This window comes from Dermacentor variabilis, chromosome 2, assembly GCF_050947875.1.
Source record: "Dermacentor variabilis isolate Ectoservices chromosome 2, ASM5094787v1, whole genome shotgun sequence".
In the NCBI taxonomy this organism is placed as follows: Eukaryota; Metazoa; Arthropoda; class Arachnida; order Ixodida; family Ixodidae; genus Dermacentor; species Dermacentor variabilis.
This window is the reverse complement of record NC_134569.1, coordinates 238,322,751-238,342,622: the sequence shown is the minus strand read 5'-3', so window position 1 is coordinate 238,342,622 and position 19,872 is coordinate 238,322,751. Positions and strand designations below refer to the sequence as shown.

The following is a 19,872-nucleotide window of genomic DNA, read 5'->3' as shown; positions in this document are numbered from 1 at the left end:
TATGTATTCGTTTTTACGACTAACGTAGTAATTTTATGACACAGTTTCAATTTAATAAGGTTTTCGGCCATTTCAAGCATGTGAGTGGAGCTTGTATGGCTAGTAAATCAAGCGAAAAAACTAAAAATGTCAGGCAAGGCCAAAGTTATTTCAAACATCCTTCTACATGAAAACTTTTACCAGGAAAAAAGCTGTCAAAGTATGCGTGCTTGGACGCGTTAAGCAGGAAACACCACTGCTTGTTGCATTTGTAAATAACTTGCAGAGGCAAAGGACACATGGCAACTTGCAACGCACGAAGAAACACGAGTGTTGACGATTCCTGCTGCAGAAGGGAGATGGGGAGGCAGCACGTGATCAGCACGTGCTGGAGGGGGAGGGGACGGAGCAGGCAGGAAAGTGTGCCATCTGCCTTCTCACCATTGCGCACTTGTCTCTTCCTCACACACGGGGGCATGTGCCAAATCATCAAGGTAATTTGTGACAATTGCAAAGGTTGAGCCAAGACGAGATTATTGGTGTTTTGATGCTCATTGTGTGGAGACATGCTGCGAAGCATTCACTCGCATTGTGACAGCGAGTTCATGGTCATCGAGTGAGATCTGCTTATGTTTGCCTCAGCACTCATGACACTGATAAAGCTACAAACCTTAATTTGTGTACCGCCAAACCCAGTTGTAACGATACCGGTTTTAACAATATGTCAGTTGTAACAATGAGAACCTGCTGCACCATTAGCTTTTGTGTGTTTTCAATGTCAAAATAGCCTGCTTACTACAATGCCCTGATGCCGCATTATCGGTTATAACGATGAAGTATGGCTGCTGAGTGCCCGTACCAAAAGGTAGTGAAATGTGAAATCCTTGAAAAGAAAAAAAGAAAACGAGATATTTGAGCCGCTGAACGGTAGCCCACTGCTCCAACAGCCACCGTGCAGTCATTTCCCAGCCTTCTCCGTGCGGCTCTCTCCCATCGCCCTTTCACCCCTCCAAACACAAATGGACCATGCCAACTGCACTGCTCCCACATTGCTCGCTGGCTCCTCATTCAGCGCAGTTCTGCAAACAGCTTAATCACTTGCTTTCGTCTCTGTTGGTTGCATCAAAATCGTTCCCGGCCGAGTGGTTTGTCAGCCTCGTTTGACTCGCCGTCGAAACCTGAGATGGCCTGCTTATCATCGGCAATGCACTATGTTGCCGGTGAAAAGAAAGCACACGGCTATAGATTTGAAAGCTAACTGATTCTAACCGTGAGGCGATCGTCGCAAACATGCTTGCACCAGATAGCAACGGCAACGACGGCAATGATGACGCAGTAGGACAGGCTGCCTCAACGTTGCCCTCACAGGAGGCTCGGCAGATGGTTCAGTCCCTATGGTGCTTCATTTTCATGAGGAACCTTCCGCTGCACTACGTGGAGCACCTGGATACCTCAGAGAAGGATGTTGGCAAGCCAGTAAAGCATGCAAGGCTGACGGACATAAGGTTTTCTCGTGCAAGCCAGTGTGAAGTGCGGGATGAGACGCTTGTGGCAATCTCGCCTCAGCGTTTCTTCTGGATTTCTCAAGTTGACAGGCTGCTGCGGCAACTTCCTCGAATTTTAAAAGGCCCCTTTTTGGGGCCACCAAATCTATGCCTCGGCGGAACTCGCACATTGCTTGCCACCCTTGAACCCTCTTTGCAGGTCTTATAGCAGTGCCATTCTTTAACGCCGACAGCTGCAGCTTGTTACACGCGATCAGAATGCCCAGGAAGCAGTTAAACGAGTGAACACAATCAGGAGCCCTGGCCTCCCCACCATTATAGTTTTCTCACAACAGCTCTGCTGTCCCCCTAGTTTGATTTTTTCATGCAACCCGGTTATAACAACGGAATTTTCATGGCACTTGAATATTGTTATAAGTGGGTTCGACTGTAGTTGTCTCTTTCCTACTGCCATATCAAGCTTTCTGGCAAAACAGGTTTTTCTTTCTTTGTTTTGCTTAGGGCAGATGTTAGTGTCATTTTGCACATTTATTTTTACTTTGTGGGCGCCATCAGATGACGACTGCAGGCATGGTCAGCCATGGCTTTTGAGATTTACGGGGCCGCACAGTGCAACACACACAAATTTCGTACACCGTGAGCCACATTGGTGCACTGCTTTTGGCGCGATCTGCACCGCACACACTGGTGCTCATAACCGCGCTGTTATGGCCCGACCTTCTTGTGATTTCTTTATAACTGCTTACCTACGAGATACTATCCACCAGTAATGCTCTGGGAATTTGAAGTTGTTTTTGCTGCTGAAGCTTTAGAACCTTGAATTAATGAAATTAGTGATTTAACGAACTTTTTTGCAGCAAGTACAACTTCAATACAGTTGACTGTCGTTACAACGGATCCTGATCATCGACAGAAATTGTTCCTTTTTTCCGAAGTCTGTAATATCTGAAACACCTCACTTCTGAAACTTTGGTCGCAATGTGTAACAACGTTATTGCAAAGAGTGAGTGACGGATGTCCAAAGTAAGAAACAAACAAGCCAAAAAAGCCACAGTTCTGCCTCAAAGGCGAAGCATCAATTGCGATAGCAAATAAGTAGACAGCTATACGAAGTTGGGATAGTAGATTTATTGGCCGTATAAAGTTGTGAACGTTAGCTTACTGACTAAATTAACGAGCACCATGTCATGCTCACACAGGCAAACATGAACAGATCTTGCTCGATGACCACAGAAAGTCCCTGTCAAAACTTTGGTAAGGAAGTGAGGAATCGCAGCAGCAACAGCAAGTGGATTGACCTTTGCGTTGTCTCTTGCTTCAACGTGAACTGAATGTCGAAAGCGCAGCGCATATGAAGCTACCGGCATTGGGTGCACTTTGTCCACACTGCAGATCGCTTTGAAGATGATGCCTGTGTGGGCGTATATTTTGTCGACATTGCAGATCGCTTTCAAGATACAGCGCCTGCGCGAGCACGCACTTTGTCCACATTGTAGATCGTTTTCAAGATACGGCGTCCATGCGGCCGTTAACAGCAGCCACCAGAGTAGAACCTTCCTCTCCCTTACCTCCTTCCCATGCCTTGCCTGCAAAAGCCAGCGTGCTTCCGTCCCGCTTTCCACGCTCCCTCGCACACACTATATTGAGCCATGATCATCGGCTGACCCTCGCAAGTCAGTTGCCAGCTTGGGTCGACATGGCAAAAGTCCATTTTATACATCCGATTTTGACAAAAATTGCCTCAAATTTCATCCGCTGTAGCCGAAAGTCCGTTGTAGCATGGTCCGTTAAAAGCGAACTTCGTTACACTAATAAAATAGGAAGAGAAAACTGAAATTGAAATACAGTCCATTATATCCGAAAGTCTGTCGTACGCGGGTCTGTTGTTACAAGCATAGACTGTATATCGATGTTTGACTGTATTCCTAAAGTTAATGAGATATACAAAACTAGACTTCTGCATAAAATCTACTGTGAAGATAAACAGAATTGTACCATGCTCAAGAACATAGCTAACTTAAAAGAAAATGTACTGTCACATGTTACCCGTCACTCTGAGAGGTGGAAGGCCCAGAGAACAAGTTATGGTTTACAAATGCTTAGAGGCGAAGGCTTCTTCACACATGCAGCACACTGGGGATCGAATATATGTGGTTACCTGGGAGAGCTTAGCTCTGTAACCAATTAAAGTAAAGCTGTGCGAATATCGAATGCTGGCAACTCTCGTTACGACAGACCCTGATAATCCGATAAGAAAGACCGTTTTATCCGAAGTCCGTAATATCTAAAATCGTAATAGTATCTGAAACCGTAATATCTGAAACTGGAGGCCACCGCCAAAACGCCAAAAGATTGCCAAGCAGTCGCTGCATGCTATGACTACCGCCAGAACGCCGTGAAAAACCTCACATAAACGCCGTCAGATAAAAAAAAGTCGGGGGGGGGGGGGACCATTCATGAAGACATACATGTGTACTTTCCACATGTTTGATGGAAAAAGTTTAGTTAGTTTCGCCATGCACAATTGGCCTAGGCTGCGCTGACTTTGTCAGCCACGCAAAGTCAACGCTGCCTAGGCCAATCGCGCAATGCAAAATTCATTGCACACTCCGAACAACGATATCGCGCCCCTGCCCTCACCTACGCTGCTAATCTTAATTCGCTCTAACATATTCATACCAATGCACCTCTCGCAAAAATAACTTATTCTGATTTGCCAGTGGAATACACTGGGACATGGGGTTGGAGCACCGGAACGGCTCATTTCCAAGACATTGGTCGCAATGTCTAACAATGTTATTGCAAAGAGTGAATGACGAACGTCAAAGAAAAGCTTTTTATTCACATTTAGCTCGAAAAGAACTTTTGGGTGAGACTAACATAACGTAGTCCAAATACAATTGCAAAGAAGAGACACAGAACACGTCAAAGGCGCTATGCACACGTCACAGGCGCCTGTGGCATGTCCTGTGTCCATTCTTTGTAATTGTGTCATTGTGCTGCATTATGTTGGTGAGCAAATACCAACTAGCCCAACAGCAAGTCCTTTTACAGAATATTTGTGATGAGAGATTGGTGGGCCCCCCTTGAGTGAGGATGCAGTCACTTTGCACTGCATTTCAGTCAGCTGCAACACTTGAACGCAGCAGTCGTCTTGCTGCTGCTGAAAGTATTCTTTCACTTTTTCGATGCAGTCAATCACTTCCTGCGAAATCAGCCCGACTGCATGTGGCTCATTTTCTTGCTCGCTGTCATTGTCTGATGGCAGCTCAGAACGGTCTTCGATCATGGCTCTCACCTCCCTGTCTGTCAGTTTGTTCATTGTCAGATGTGACAAAGTCGGGCAAGCTCACTGACCCGAATGCCTCCCTGCTGACTTGAGGCCATATGATGGCTCATCATCTAGGGTGGATGACTCTTTGCAGGCAGTCTCATTATTTACCTGAACGCTAGTCTTCATGTTTGTGACGACATCAGTTTTCAGCTGTTGTCATATGTTCGCTACCACTTCGACCGGGAATCTGATGTCTATTTTCAATTCCTAACTACTTTTCATGTTAACGAACAGGCGTTCAACAAGGTGTGTGTGGCAAGCATACTTCACGGAGTGTATGACACCTCGGTCAATTAGCTGGAGTACCAATGTCACGTTTAGGAGAAAGTAAGCCAGCTCGATTGCTCCAAGCTTGGGTGGCTTCATGTGGCTGGAGCAGTTGCCCAAAGAAAGCAACACCTTCCTCTTCTGCTTGATCATTCGCCTATCAAACTGCAGCAGCCAAGCATTGAAGAGGTCTTTCATCATCCATGCCTTCGTGTTGGCAGTCCAGTCAACTGGCGTATTCTTCACGTGCCGCAAGGCACGAGGCTGTTTTGATTTTCCAATAAATGGCAGTTTTTCTTTTTTCTGTCCCATCCATGTTGCAACAAAACAACAGGGTCAAACGCTCCTTGGAGCACTTACCACCATGATAGTGGTTGCCGAAAACCGCATACGTCTTGTTTGATTTCACCTTATAAAACAAACCACTTTCTTCTGCATTAAATGTCCTTGTCCTTCTACCTGGCAAGAAGCGTCGGCAACTCATTTGCTTTCCATTTGAAGACAGCGCCCACAGTTACTCTGTTGCATTCACCGCAGACTTGCATGAATTTCACGCCATGTCTCGCCTTGAAATGGTCCAGCCATCCGTCGCTGAAAGTGGCACCGTTGTGTCCAAGAACCACGACTAGTTGTTCCCCTCGCTTCCTGAACGGTAGTCTGTTCACAGGAATATTGCAAACTCGGGAATCGTGCAGCCACGTCAAAAGTGCGGACTCAACACCTGGGTATGTTGGCTCACGGAGCCTGAAACGCTTAGGATTAATTTCCTTCGATACTTGATTGCCGGGGATGCCTTTGCTGTTCACAATTTAACTCACGGTCTGCTATGATAGTCCCATCGTTCTTGCAATGTCTGCCTGTTTTTCACCATGTGCAACTGCATCCACAATCTTAATCTTGTCGCTCAGTGAAATTTGCTTCCTTTTTTAGGAGGCCATGTGACAATGTCACAATATTCAGGACAATGTGAGCAAGCCAAGGGAGAAATGGAAGCAAAAGACCATCACATTAGAACATAAGGACACTATCGAAATGGCTTGTTGAGTCCAATGCTAAAAAGTCATGTGTTGCACACACCGGAGAGTCCTTGCTGCTGTTTCATTAAAATTTCATCTCATGCATGGCCATGTAGCGTTTCGGCAGGCCACGGAGCCGTAGTCCTCTTTGCATGTTTAAAGTTGTGCACACTGATGGGTACAGCGAAACCTCGTTACTACGAACACCACATTAACAAACTTTTCAGAATCCCTTGCTGATTACTTATGGTTTCAATGTAAAAACATTTCAGTACTATGAACTTCAGAATACTGAACTTTTCGGGATAGCGATTGTTATTCAGTTTTTGTGTCATGTTAAGAACACCTCAGTACTTCAAATTAATATTCCGAAGCCTGGGGATTCTTAGTTTTCAGTGTAACCCTCACGGCAGCCGAAACAGTAGGCTAGCAGACGACAATGCACAGAAAGTGGATGCCACAGCGCTCAACTTCAGAAAACCTGAGACGAGGCTCAACAAAAAATTCGTGAAAATTTAAAAAAATCTATTGCGGAGGCGATGACGCGTGAGGTTTTGTGAGCACATCGTCTGCCCAGGCAAGTGTTGACTAGCAATTGAGATCTGCCATTTCCTTCTTTCGCCCTTCTTTCTGCATACACCTCTTTCTTTTGTGCTTCTTTTTGTAGCAGTCTAGCTACGCGCATGGAGAAATGTAACCTCTGTACTCACGGGCATGCCACACGTTCACCGCACTTTGCGAACAGTGTCATTTACTATGTGCGCTTGCGCTTTGGAATAGTTCATGTGTATTCCTTGAGTGAGACATTTGTGGTGTCCAGAGCAACGAAAGTGAAAAACAAACAAACAAGAAACATTGTGCTTTGCAGGTGACATGGAGCTTCCTTTTTGTCAGTAGTTTTCTCAGCGTCAGTGTTTGCTTTGTGCATATCAATCTTATTATACGGTGCTTCGGTGGTGCATGACGGAGGAAGCTATGGAAAATTGCAACAGCGTGGGCCGAGAGCCAGCAGCGACATTCTCATGCAGAGCTCAAACGGTGACAACTTATGAACTGATGGGTTGGTGAGTGGAATGGCTAATTTTGAGGCTTTGGCTGTAACAACCTTTCAGAATGAATAATTTTTGGCAGTTCCGTACGGTTTGTTATATCAAAATTTGACTGTATATGCCGTTAAACCTCGATATAACAAAGTAGGTAAAATCGGCAATTTGCTTCGTTATACTTAAATTTCATTGTATTGAGATTCGACCTTTAATATGAATAAGTACAGTCTGCGATCTATTTTTCTTACACGGAAAGGAGCTGCAGAATTTTCCGAATTATCGGGCAATTGAAGAAAGCAAATTTGAATGAGAAAACAACTCATTTTGATAGATTTGGGAGTCAACGACGAATGATACTGTTTCATGCCACGTTGATGATATCTTCACATAGGCAGTACGAATTAAACGCAGCCAGCCATGCTTTCCCGTGCACTTGGCGCCTTGGCTGACAGCGTTGCTTGCACTGGGACGATGCTATCATGAAAAGCACCGGCAGTGGGGACTGAATGCTTTGTCTGCCTGTCGCTCCAACGGGCCACCGAAACTAGAGATTGCGCAACCTTCAATACTAAATGCGTGGAAAGACAGCTTACATGATGCCACGCCATCTCGGCACACCCACTCTCTGCACATGCGGCAGATTACTTCTAAACCAGGGTGCGCAGCTGCATATGCGCTCAGCCATGCTCACAGCCATGCGCAGCCACAGCCGAGATGTGTGCCGGAAATCGCAATGTGCGGCAGCTTGCCCCACGCCCCCACCCCTCGCACCCGCTTGATCGCATTACCGCGAGCTAGCTCCCTTCCCCCTGTTTCCCTCTTCTCGCGCAGGAAGGCGGCATTCATGAAGCCATCCTCTTTCTTGTCTCGCCCTTGCACACTTTCACGCGCACCTAAAGGACAAAGTGTGCGGGGCGGGATAGAATTTTATAGCACTCGGACTTTATACGGAACATGATGTGGCTCCACTTTGGAGGTTGTTCTTGTCACGCGGCGCATGATTTGACAGGTGCGTTTACAAGCAGCCATTTGTAATTCAATCATTTGACCATCTACATTCGCGGAAGTTTCCATTTATTGTCTCAGCATTCCTTTGCAGCAGAAACGAAATTTCGTTGTATTGAAATTGCATAGAGATATGCTTTGTTATATTGTAGTTCTAAATACATGGCGTTCCATGGACAAGAGGTCATAAAAAGTTAAATACTTAAACGCTGCTTCACTGACGGACGCGATTGCCTTTGGAAACGTGAACGTTCTCCAAGACCTTATCCGCTCTGCGGTGCGTGATGAGCTTCAACGGCTCACCTGCCCGCCTCAGCCCACGCTAAGTTCCATTTCTGCCCTTGTGAGGAACGAAATGCAGCAAGCGATCCAAGGTCCCGTTCCAAGCAACAATGCGCCGCCTGTGACAGCACAGTTCCAGCGGCCGTTGTATGCGGAAGTTTTGAGGCGAGTCCCTGTCCCCGCTCCGACTCATTTCGACCCCGCCACGTCTTACGCCGCGTCATACGTCCCGCCACTCCCATCAGTGCAGCTGATCCAATGTATGGAGGATCGGTGCCCGCTCAAAAGGAAATCTGACGTCTGACGTACCCCGGACAGAAGGCCTCTGTGCTATCATTGTGGAGAAGCCGGTCACGTATACTGCGAGTACCCATACAGCCGCCTCGGACTGCAAGATTTTGCCGCGGATTCACCAAGGCCCAGATATGGCGAAAGGCCTAGGGCGATTGAAGAATACTTGGCCCAGCAGAGTATGTCACTGTTCTCGCGGCGGCAGTCACGCTCGCCGTCCACCAGGCGTTCTTCCCCCGCTCCTAGAAGCCCTCCAATGGCAGCGCAGGGACGATCGCCAAGCCCTCGCCGGGAAAACTAAGAACAGCGACCTTCGGGGGTGAGGCCGCTGATAATCGCACTTCCGAAGACCTCCCATCGACACGAGCACGGTCTATTCTGCACGATTCAATGACAACAGCAGCCGAACTCAGCGACAGACTCTCGCTAGACATACCTGTTGTGCTCAACGGCCGCCACGTTAGTGCGTTATTAGACACGGGGGGCGACTACTCAATCTTGTGCGGAAAACTAGCGACGGAACTTAGAAAAGTCATCACGCCTTGGTCTGGAACGCAAATTCGTACTGCTGGTGGGCACATCGTAACACTGTTGGGCATGTGCACGGTGAGAGTTCAAATTCGTGGGTCCACGTTTCCAGCCAGCTGCCTTATACTCCGCGATTGTTCTCGGGACCTCATCTTGGGCGTCGACTTTCTGCAAGAGTATGGTGCCATTATAGACCTCTGGGAGCGCACAGTGACTTTTTTGACAGAAAGAGCAGCGAACAACCGCGACAATTGCTGACGTAACGCGCTTCGAATTTATGCCGACAGTGTAACTGTACCACCACGCACAAGTGTCCTGGTAATGGTCGTATGCGACGATCTGCGTGACGGTGAAGCTGTTGCAGAGAACAATTCCTCTCTTATGCTTACTCATGGTGTATGTGCAGCCCGCAGTCTCATTATGCTTTGAGGTGGACTTTCGGCGCTCCTCGTGACGAATTTCAGCCAGGAACATCGGCACCTATTTCGTCGTACTACTATCGCTTTCGTTGAGCCCATAGCCGACGTTGCTGAATGCTTTGCGTCTATGACGAAGGAGAACCCAGCTCAGACACTCAGCAATATCGACATCAATTCAGACCTTTCGGAGGAAAAGCAGAAAGCGCTGCGCGAGTTGCTCCTTCGGTTCAAGGAGTGCTTCGCATCTTCTTCTAAGGTATGCCAGACGCCCATCACGAGACACCGAATAATCACGTATGATGATTCTCGTCCCATACGACAACTGCCTTATCGCGTATCGGCGAAAGAGTGCAACGTGATTAATGCACAAGTGAAAAAAATGCTTGACGATGACGTCATACAACCATCCCAAAGCCCTTGGTCATCGCCTGTGGTCCTCGTCAAAAAGAAAGATGGAACGCTTAGGTTCTGCTTTGATTATAGAAAGTTGAATAACGTCACAAAAAAAGATGTTTATCCACTTCCGCGGATCGATGATTCGTTAGATCGACTGCGGCGAACCAGGTATTTTTCATCCATAGATCTGAAGAGTGGATATTGGCAAATCGAAGTTGACGAACGAGATCGCAAAAAAACTGCCTTTGTTACCCCGGATGGACTGTACAAATTTAAAGTACTTCCATTCGGCCTGTGTTCTGCACCGGCCACATTCCAGCGAATGATGGACACTGTTCTGACGGGTCTGAAGTGGCACAGCTGTTTAGTACACTTGGATGACATTGTCGTGTTTGCGGCGACCTTCGAAGAACATCTGAAGCGTTTAGAGGCGGTACTTGAGGCGCACCGCTCCGCTAATCTCACACTAAAACCAGCAAAGTTTCACTTCGGTTACGAAGAGCTGAAGTTTCTCGGGCATGTCGTGAACGCTGATGGCGTTCAGCCTGACCCAGACAAAACATCTGCTGTTGCTGCTTTTCCGGCTCCTCGTGCCAAGAAAGCAGTATGCCGCTTTCTCGGTCTGTGTGCGTACTACCGTCGCTTCAACGCTAATTTCTTGCGCATCGCCGAACCACTCATACGCCTCACGCGAGAAGACACACCTTCGTTTGGACGAATGAGCAGGATGCAGCTTTCACCGAGTTACGACAACGCCTGCAGGAATCACCCATCCTCGCTCACTTTGACGAGGATGCTGACACCAAGGTGCATACCGATGCAAGCAACATCGGTCTTGGCGCTGTACACGTTCAACACCAGGAAGGCGTCGAGCGAGTCATTGCTTACTCCAGTCACACCCTTTCATGCGCCGAAATAAACTACTCCACCTCCGAGAAAGAGTGTCTAGCGGTTGTGTGGGCCATCATGAAATTTCGGCCTTATCTCTACAGTCGCCCTTTCAAGGCGGTGACAGACCACCATTCCCTGTGTTGGTTAGCCAACTTACAAGACCCATCTGGGCGACTTGCTCGATGGAGTCTCTGTCTGCAGGAGTTCGATGTTACCATCGTCTACAAATCGGGCTGCAAACACGAAGATGCCGACGCGTTGTCGCTCACTTCCGTCAAAACTTGTGATAAGGACATGGACGAAGACGCCGCATTCCTTGGGGCCCTCACCGCATCTGACTTGATCATACGGTAGCGCGAGGACGCCAAAATACGCCCTGTCATCGATCACCTAGAAGGCAAGAATGCTACAATCCCACAACACATTTTTCGCAGTCTTTCAACCTTTTGCCTGCGAAATAGTGTCCTTTACAAGAAAAACTTGAGTGCCAGCGACAAAAAGTATCTGTTGGTCGTACCTGCCGCCCTTCGTGATGACATTCTCCTAGCCTGCCATGATGAGCCCACGTCTGGACACTTGGGATTTTCACACACTCTTGTAAGAGTATGCAAAACGTACTACTGGCCCAGACTTTCTACCACGGTGAAGTGTTACGTGCAAAGCTGCCGTGAGTGTCAACGCAGGAAGTCGCCGTCTTTGAAGCCCGGGGGGTTACTCCAACCCATCGCACCACCTAGCACGCCGTTTGATCAAATCGGCATGGATCTTCTGGGACCCTTTCCCTTGTCAGCCAGCGGAAACAAGTGGATTATAGTTACCACGGACTATCTAACACGCTACGCCGAGACGAAAGCTCTACAGCGTGCCACGGTCTACAAAGTTGCCCAGTTCTTTATTGATCACATAGTCCTCAGACATGGTGCCCCATCACATGTCGTCATCGACACAGGCACTGCCTTTACAGCCCAACTGATAGAGGGCATATTCGAGCTGAGCTGTACACAGTATCGCAAGGCGACTGCCTATCATCCGCAAAACCAACGGACTGACGAAACGGCTAAACAAAACCATTGCTGACATGCTGTCTATGTATGTGGACGTCCAGCATAAAACATGGGATCAAGTCCTGCCGTACGTTACATTCGCGTACAACACCGCCATTCAGGAAACCACACGATTTACACCGTTCCGTCTCGTCTACGGGCGCGAGGTCCAGACCATGCTAGACGCCATGCTCCCGCACGACACCGACGCATCACTTACTGCCGGCGCCGAGCAACTTACTCAACACGCAGAGGAAGCTCGTCAACTTGCGCGCATACACATCGCGAAGCATCAGAGTACAGACGCACGATGCTACAACCTTCGACATCGGCAAGTTGAGTACCAGCCAGGTGACCAAGTCTGGGTGTGGACTCCAGTCCGTCGCCAGGGGTTGTCTGAGAAGCTCCTTAGTAGATACTTTGGACACTACAAAGTGATACGCCGCGTTAGTGAACTATGAGGTCATTCCTGACAGTGCCGCGTTGCCTCGGCGTCGACAGCACCACTCAGAGATAGTGCATGTCATTCGCCTCAAACTGTATTTCCCGCGTTAAGGCGACGCCAGTCGGATCTCATAAGACTTCCACATTTCCTCTTTCTAGTTTAGTAAGCATCGGGTCTATGCCTTTCTTTTGGCGGGGGAATAATGCCGCTAGGTATGACGAGCCAGCGCTGAAAAAGAAGTTGGGACTGGAACGCGCACTCAGCAAAAGACGGGCGCTGGAGTAGAAGAAGTAGAAGCTGAGGACGCCGGCTTGAATTTATTGCACGCCATCTTGTACAACTTTCTTCCTTGCCGACACCAGGCACATCTTACATTGTCTTTTCGTGACAATATAATGAAGTAATTTCAGCGTCTCCATCAAATTCGTTTTAACGAGGTTCAAGTGCATTCATTTAAAAATAATTCTTTATCAGTGAGCATTCACTTCAACTTCACTTTGAGCCAAAAAAAAATTAATATTCGCACAAGACTAGTTTTATGTATTTAACTTAGAGGCACTTCAAAACTTTCTTTTAAGTGTGATCTTCTATCACTGGGCCTTCACTTTTTGTGAGCCTGATGCTTTGTTCTCTAGAATGCCTGTGTTGCTCCAGCATCGTCACTCGGCGATTGTGCGCAGGTGTTGGGACAGCCGATGCCTGGAGGCCAGCTGGTGCTGCAGCCGCAGGGCTTGCCCCTCTCTCAAATGCTCATGCTCAACGCTGCCCCTCCAGCACCACCCACCACTGCGGCAGGACAGGTGAGGGAAGATGCACAAGGCCAGGCCAGGTCAAGGCCCATGATCACAATTCTTCTGTTGTGCAACTCATTCACCAGTGTTGGTGGGGGTGCCCACCATGCACGATAGTGGTCGGCTTGATAATGAAATGACCACTTCGGCGATGACTATTAATCAATATGCATGGAGTTTAGTCCCTTGAGGCCTGTATTTTTTCACAGAAACCGTGTCCCTGGGGTCAGTTTTATTTTTCTTCTTTATTTTTCATTGCAGTTTCCAGTAGAAGGAAATGATTGAAAACTCATAAATACAGCAAAAATTTATTGCAAGCAATATTTTGTTGTAAAAACACTTTACTTGAAACAACAGTACATGCACAAATATGCTGTGCGATAAGAGATTAAAAAAATATGTCTAGCAGAATGTATGGCTGTTAATTTGTTGTCCCAAAGCATGTTTCATCAGAAGAACAAACACATCAGAAACAAGTCATTAGAAGAAATGCTTGAGCAGCTGCCACAAGAAGAGGCACCGTGCATGGCCATATCGAAATCAATCATGACTGCTTGCACCCCAATATGGGGGAATATGTGAACAACAACTAAAGGCAAAGAAAAAAAGCAAACTCATTATATCTCTGAACTTTGGCCATGCTGGGCTATTGAAAATACAATAGCGGCAGATGTAAAAAAATAAAATAAAATGGTAGTGTCTCCTTCACACACACCTCCGAGGTGGCAGACAACACACACTTGACCGCTTGGCTGTGTGATCAATTGCTTGGCAGTAAACAGGTCGAGCTGTGCCCACCAGTGACCGGAAACACAATTTCAAATCACTTTGGGCGACTCCATAGAGATGACAGCATGTCTCAATAAAGAGTAGTGCCGAACACACATGTAATAGCAAACATAAGATCTGCCCCGTATATGCCGAAACCATCCTAATCGGATCAGCAGTACCATACTTATATCGCAAGAACCCTCCAAGAGTTATAGAGGAAAATTGAAGAGCAACACTAAATCAATTTAGCAGACTCTTGAAGTACTTCCAAATGGTTTTTATTAATTTGTTGGAAGCAAGTCCTTACTTACTGTAAGGACTTGCAAATTTGGGGGCTGCGTTTATGATGCTTTGTGACGTCTATGATACAATGCCGACCAAGCGCTCGTTGCCCCTTCTTCACTTGGACTCTCCCATGTGCCGTGCCTGCCTGCATGCATTGCACGCCCTCTTTTAACATGAGATACAGGGGGGGATGAGAGTTTTTAGGAACGAAAAATTGCGAAAAAAAAAAAAATTGTTTCTTTAATTTTGTCATATTCGTAATTATTGCAGAGGTCCCTTCCACCCATATTTGAAGCTTGGGCCCTTCGAGACGCGTAGTTTTTAAGAGATTTCAAATGAGCGAACTCGACATGTTTTCTCACGAAAACATTGCAAAAGATGCCCATTTGCAGCACCGCCACATTTCGTAACCATCCTCCATTACCCGGTCATCTTGGTTTTGTTCAAAATAGGGATCCTTCAGCTCTTTTTCCCGCTGAAAATGAGCCTTATGTGTCGTATCAATGCTGACAAAAGTGAAAAAATAAAAGAAATAAAGGAAGGAATGCGAGCCCATCATTGGCTGTTAGTCATCATGTGGCAAAATGGAGGCTTTCATTGGCCCGCACGGCGCATGCGAAGTTCAGCCACTCGCATGTCCTGGCGTCGTTCGCAAAAGTCGCAATTTTGGTTTGGATAAAGACTTGCATAAACATGCAATATGCCACCATATCGTAAGTACGACACCGTCCACAAGTTCAGGAAGAAGTGCAGAAGAAGCATTAAAAGGCCAGCAGACTCCACTGTTTCGCCGACAGTGATAACATTAGGCAACGGTGCGCTATCGGAAGGCAAATCAGTGAACGAAACGACGGCCGGCTCAATGGTGCCGGGTGTGTCTGCAATAACCGCTGGCTTCCTTGGAAATGGGGGCCAGGAACAGCGACAAAGAGTTGACACAACATCCCTCAGCAAGGACAATCACAATCAGCTCCAACAAAAGGCAGATGAAAAAAATTGCCGATTTATCGTCTCTCTCGGCCACCAAGCGGAAGCTGCGGATGCTCACAACAATGCACTACAACATGGACCTGGCAACATCGCTGTTGTCAACGAACTGCTTTGCAAGACTATGTGCGAAAAGTGCGGAGGTAGTGCTTCAATATCCATAGATGGAAATGATTACGGCATTGCAGTGCAACTGAGCCTGAAATGGGAATTTTGCGCCTGTTTGGAAACGGAATGGAGCTCATGGCATGTGTCTGGAACGGCAAAATACAACCTGTTTGAGATTCTCATGGCCCGTGCTGTTCAAAGTACTGGAAGCAGACAGACAGTGCTCAACCACTTGTATTCTGCCATAGGGATATTCCACAGAGGCCTGCACCACAAGACATCGCAAGGTCATTTGGAGGGAAGGCTAAACCTAGCTGCAATGGAGGCTTGTGAAAAGATGCTTTCTAACTCTGCTTCAGCAGTAAAGGAACATTACAGTGCTCAATTTCAGAAATACTGGAAATGTTACACTTTGCTTCAGTTGTACTTGGATGACTACGGGCCATCTGTCTCATATTGGTGTAGTTGCAGTAATCAAGTTGTTTTCAGAATATGTGCTAGACTTCAAGGTACAGTGAATCCTCCTTAAACCGTAGTTGGCAGGAGCTTGGAAAAAGTATGTACTAAACAGTAATACTGCTTAATTAAAATAGCATGAGATCGACCACTTACCTGTCAAAAACGGAACTCAGAGAGAGTGTGATGAAAGGGCAAAAACATGCAGTATTTATTCACTTCGTGCGACAAAAGTCTTATTTTCATTTCATGCCGTGGTGGCCTAGCAACAATGACAGCATCTCAACCTCAAAGCTGCGAGCCAATTTTTAGCCAGCCCCTCTTCTCGGCAGAAACTTGAATAGCAGACTCCTCCTTTGCATTGCATATTCTCCTTTCCTGGGTGAGGTGGCGCTGTAGAAGTCACAGGGTGCTTTTTTCATTTCGGGGTGCTGTTCTTGTTGTGACGATCACATTCATGAGGCTGACGTAACGCATAGCTTTTGCCACTGTCGGGCCTGAATTGCCGGTGCTGTCACTTTCCGTGTCGTCCTCATCACTGTCATTAGGCGACATTTTGGCAACAACAGAGTCAACAATGGCAAAAAGTCAGAACCCCGCAGCCGACATATTTTTGCTGTCGCAGCAGCGCTGCCGAGCAATTTCTTTGTATTCCATATGCACACACCATAGTCAGGGGTAGATCCCTGTTGCGTGCCAGCGCCGATTTCTTCATGCCACGTTCAATAGTCCACTCTTTTTTCTATGCTGAGCACCCAGTGTTTTTATATGAGCTTCGGCCTGACACGAGTCCTAGCTTGTACGGCGCTAGTCACGAGTCACGACACGAGTCCTAGCTTGCACGACAACATCCCTCAGCAACTCTTCGTCGTTGCTGAGGGATGTTGTGTTCAGGATTGAATCCTGAAAATAGGGTATGTACATAAAAGCTCTAGCACCATCTACATACTGCGCATGCACAGTGTGGAGCTCGCAACGCTAGGTAACTCTTTACATTTGCTGCTTTACACTATATAAAGCTGTCTAATCTTAACAGATACAGTTTACAGAATCGTGAAGTTTCCGATGCAAAGTTGCAAATGTTTTGCTCCAGTTCTCTTTTTCTGTCTCCTAATTTACCAATGTGCTTCAATAATCTATTTTTAAATATTTGAATTTGTAAATCAGTATTATGCTTCTAAACACCAGTATATTTATTTCTCGCTCTTGGATGCAACAGGTGTCATTCAGATGGGTTTGTTAATTGTGGAACTAGAGCATTTCTGCATTTCATGTGCAGTAACTTGAATGGGAAACTTCGGGTTGGCCTCAGAGCTAAAGCTTCCTCACAAGAGCACTTGTGTTCCCGTCACTCTTTTCCACAGTAGCTTTCCCAGTCATTACCTGATATGACATCAGTGAATCTGGTGCTGGTGCATGAGAACATGGTGCTGGTGCATGGGTCCTTAAGTTTGCTTGCTGCATGGCATATTCAGCCGCAGGTGGTGGTGACAGAGGAAGAGGAAGGGTCTGAAGGTGACATCAAGGACGAAGATGACGAATACCAGGCACATCAACCAGCTGAGGACGTGTACAGTGCAGAATCCCCCAGGGTGAGGAAGCTGCTTTGAGTTGCTTCATCGCAAACACTACTTAAAAGGGGGACACTAAGGGAGAAAAGTCTCAGTCAGTCTTCACTGTTAGGCAACCCTTCTAGAAGCTCTGCATATTTTATTCAAATGGACGGTTCAGTGAAAGAGAAAATTGTGAATTAAGGCGCAGAACATACAATTTTCTTTCGCCCTTTCCTTTTGCGTTTGACAAGTTAAGTCTTGCCCTTGGTAGGACTTGGCAGAGCCACAGGACGAGGACGAGGGTTCGGACCCCACCGAGATCTTGGGCATGAGTGCAGTGAGTCCCGACATCCAGTCACCACCGGCATCTGGACCCCCTGCTGTCTTGCTACAGGGAAACCACACTGTGGTGAGTGTCACAGTACCAGTCTCAAGCATCCTTGGCCCTCTTCTGGAGCACTGGATATTGTGCCATGTTGCACGATGCACAGTGTGTGCACTTTAGGTGGTGTCCAAATCATTCAATTCACAAATTGAATGTCAAATATTGTATATGCTCAATTCTAATGTGCCCTCGATTGTAACGCGCATCGGGTTGCCGCGTGTGATGCCCAAATATGGGGGCAAAGGTTCGTGCACTCAAATGTTTTAACGGTTCTCTTAGGCGGAGCCTCCGAGAACCCAACTGAGGACAAAGCCGTTGGTTTGAACACACACACAAACTTTTAATGGAACAAAAAAAGGCTTAAAATAAATAGAAGAAAATAGAAAACATAAAAGAAACACTCAAATAGACATAATCGCAGAAAGAAACACACTTGGGGCTAGCATGGAGCTAACTAGTGCGCGAGTCCGGGCTTGCCACGACGGCAGGGACACACAACAGTCTCGACGCGGCGACGCGGCGACAAGCTGACGAAAGGAGTGGCGCCGGTCTCACCAGAGGTCGTGGTGTAAGTTGGTTGACCAGGCGACCGGAGCTGGCCAGCTCTGGCTTGGAGAGGTAAAGCAGGCAGCTTGGTGGCACGAGCAGGCGGCGGCGGCGTTCTGGCCGGGCAGCTGGGTGTAGAGCTCGGGCCCGTAGCCCGACTGCTCTCGTCGTGCCCACGGGCACAGAAGCTCACCGGCCTTGAGGAGCTGGCGGCACGCTCGGGTAGACGGGCGACGCACAGGAACGGGCTGGCAGGAGGCCCCGGTCGGGTGAAGTCCTGGTGGCTCGGGTCCGGAACCCGACGGCCCGTCTTCAACTCCCGGTGGTTGACCTCCTCCAGGCGTCGCTTCCTGGAACTCTCCCGGCGTCTCCTCTGCGTCTCTTCTCCTTCTGCCAGCGCACCACGCTTTTTCTTGTGTTCTGGCCGATTAGTCATTCTCCGATTGGCTGCCTGATGCCCCGTGGTCTTTCCTAATTGGTTTGTTTTTCTTGTTTTAGTTGTTTTTCTTGCGTCGCGCGTTCACGTGCCGGACGCTCTTCGGCGTTGTCGTTTTTCACCTTTCAGCACGGAATTTCCGTCGGCACGCACTCCTTGTCGTCTGCTCCTGAATGTCCCGATCACCGCACCATGTCGCGCACCGCACATCACATAAGCCCCCTTTTTTAACAAGTTTTTCAGAAGAAAAACTGCCGCTCAGTGCCCGACATAGTTCACAACACTACAGTCATGGTCCGTTCACAAGAACGCACTGTATGGTTCCATGGCACAGTTCACTGAGCATACAGATCAAAGACATTAACGGAAAACAGTAATTCAAAAACACCACAACAACACTAAAGAAGAAAAACTGTAGCATCAAAGGCTATCACTACGCACTATAAACCATCAAGTTGAAGGTTACCAAGTCCGAGGTCAAAATTCGTGAAAAGCCATAAGCGAAGCATCGGCTCCTTTAGGTGACCCTTTCCCATATCAAGCGAACTAGACCTTTATCTTCTTGGTCAGAGTGCACTGGCCAGTTCGTGACCATATCGCTCCAGGCATTAATGTCTTTGCATGGCGTTGACCAAGTCACTGCCGGCGTTCTAAGGTAGTGAACATTGTAATGCGTGGTTGCCGCATCAGTGCCAATGGTCGAACCACACACGAGTGCATGAAAACGCAAAGGATGTTCTAGATCCTTAAAGCCATAAGTTGGTGGGGTACACATGCCTGAGCCCTCCCAAGTGCACATAGAGTCATAAGCAGTTGCCTTTGTTGAATTCAAGGAACGCAGTAAGGACAACTCAATACTTTTTATTGAAACCAAACCTGGTTCCTCAGGAGCCCTGATATCTTCAGGTCCATCTTGACCCTGGTGCAAACACTCCGACGTATTATATTTAGCATGCAGGAGGTTCTCAGTTCTAACTTTCTCAACCAGGCCCATGCACGGCGACTCGGAACCATGTACGAGCCAGTCATCGCCTGCGCTGGGCTCGTGCAGCACCGGTCGAGGTACGGAAGCAATATGCTGCTTGTCTTGTGACCAAACATCAGTAT

General features: G+C 47.5%; 1 protein-coding gene across 3 annotated transcripts in view; it reads left to right on the top strand.

Annotated features, from left to right (window-relative positions):
• Positions 1 to 19,872, top strand: part of pdm3 (POU-domain protein pdm3) — a 149,206-nt gene that overhangs the window by 67,591 nt on the left and 61,743 nt on the right. For all 3 annotated transcript variants that reach the window (XM_075682742.1, XM_075682741.1, XM_075682743.1), the window contains exons 8-10: positions 13,128 to 13,247; positions 17,321 to 17,437; positions 17,670 to 17,807. In XM_075682742.1, the coding sequence (XP_075538857.1) occupies positions 13,128 to 13,247; positions 17,321 to 17,437; positions 17,670 to 17,807 (375 nt within the window). The remainder of the gene's footprint in view (positions 1 to 13,127; positions 13,248 to 17,320; positions 17,438 to 17,669; positions 17,808 to 19,872) is intronic.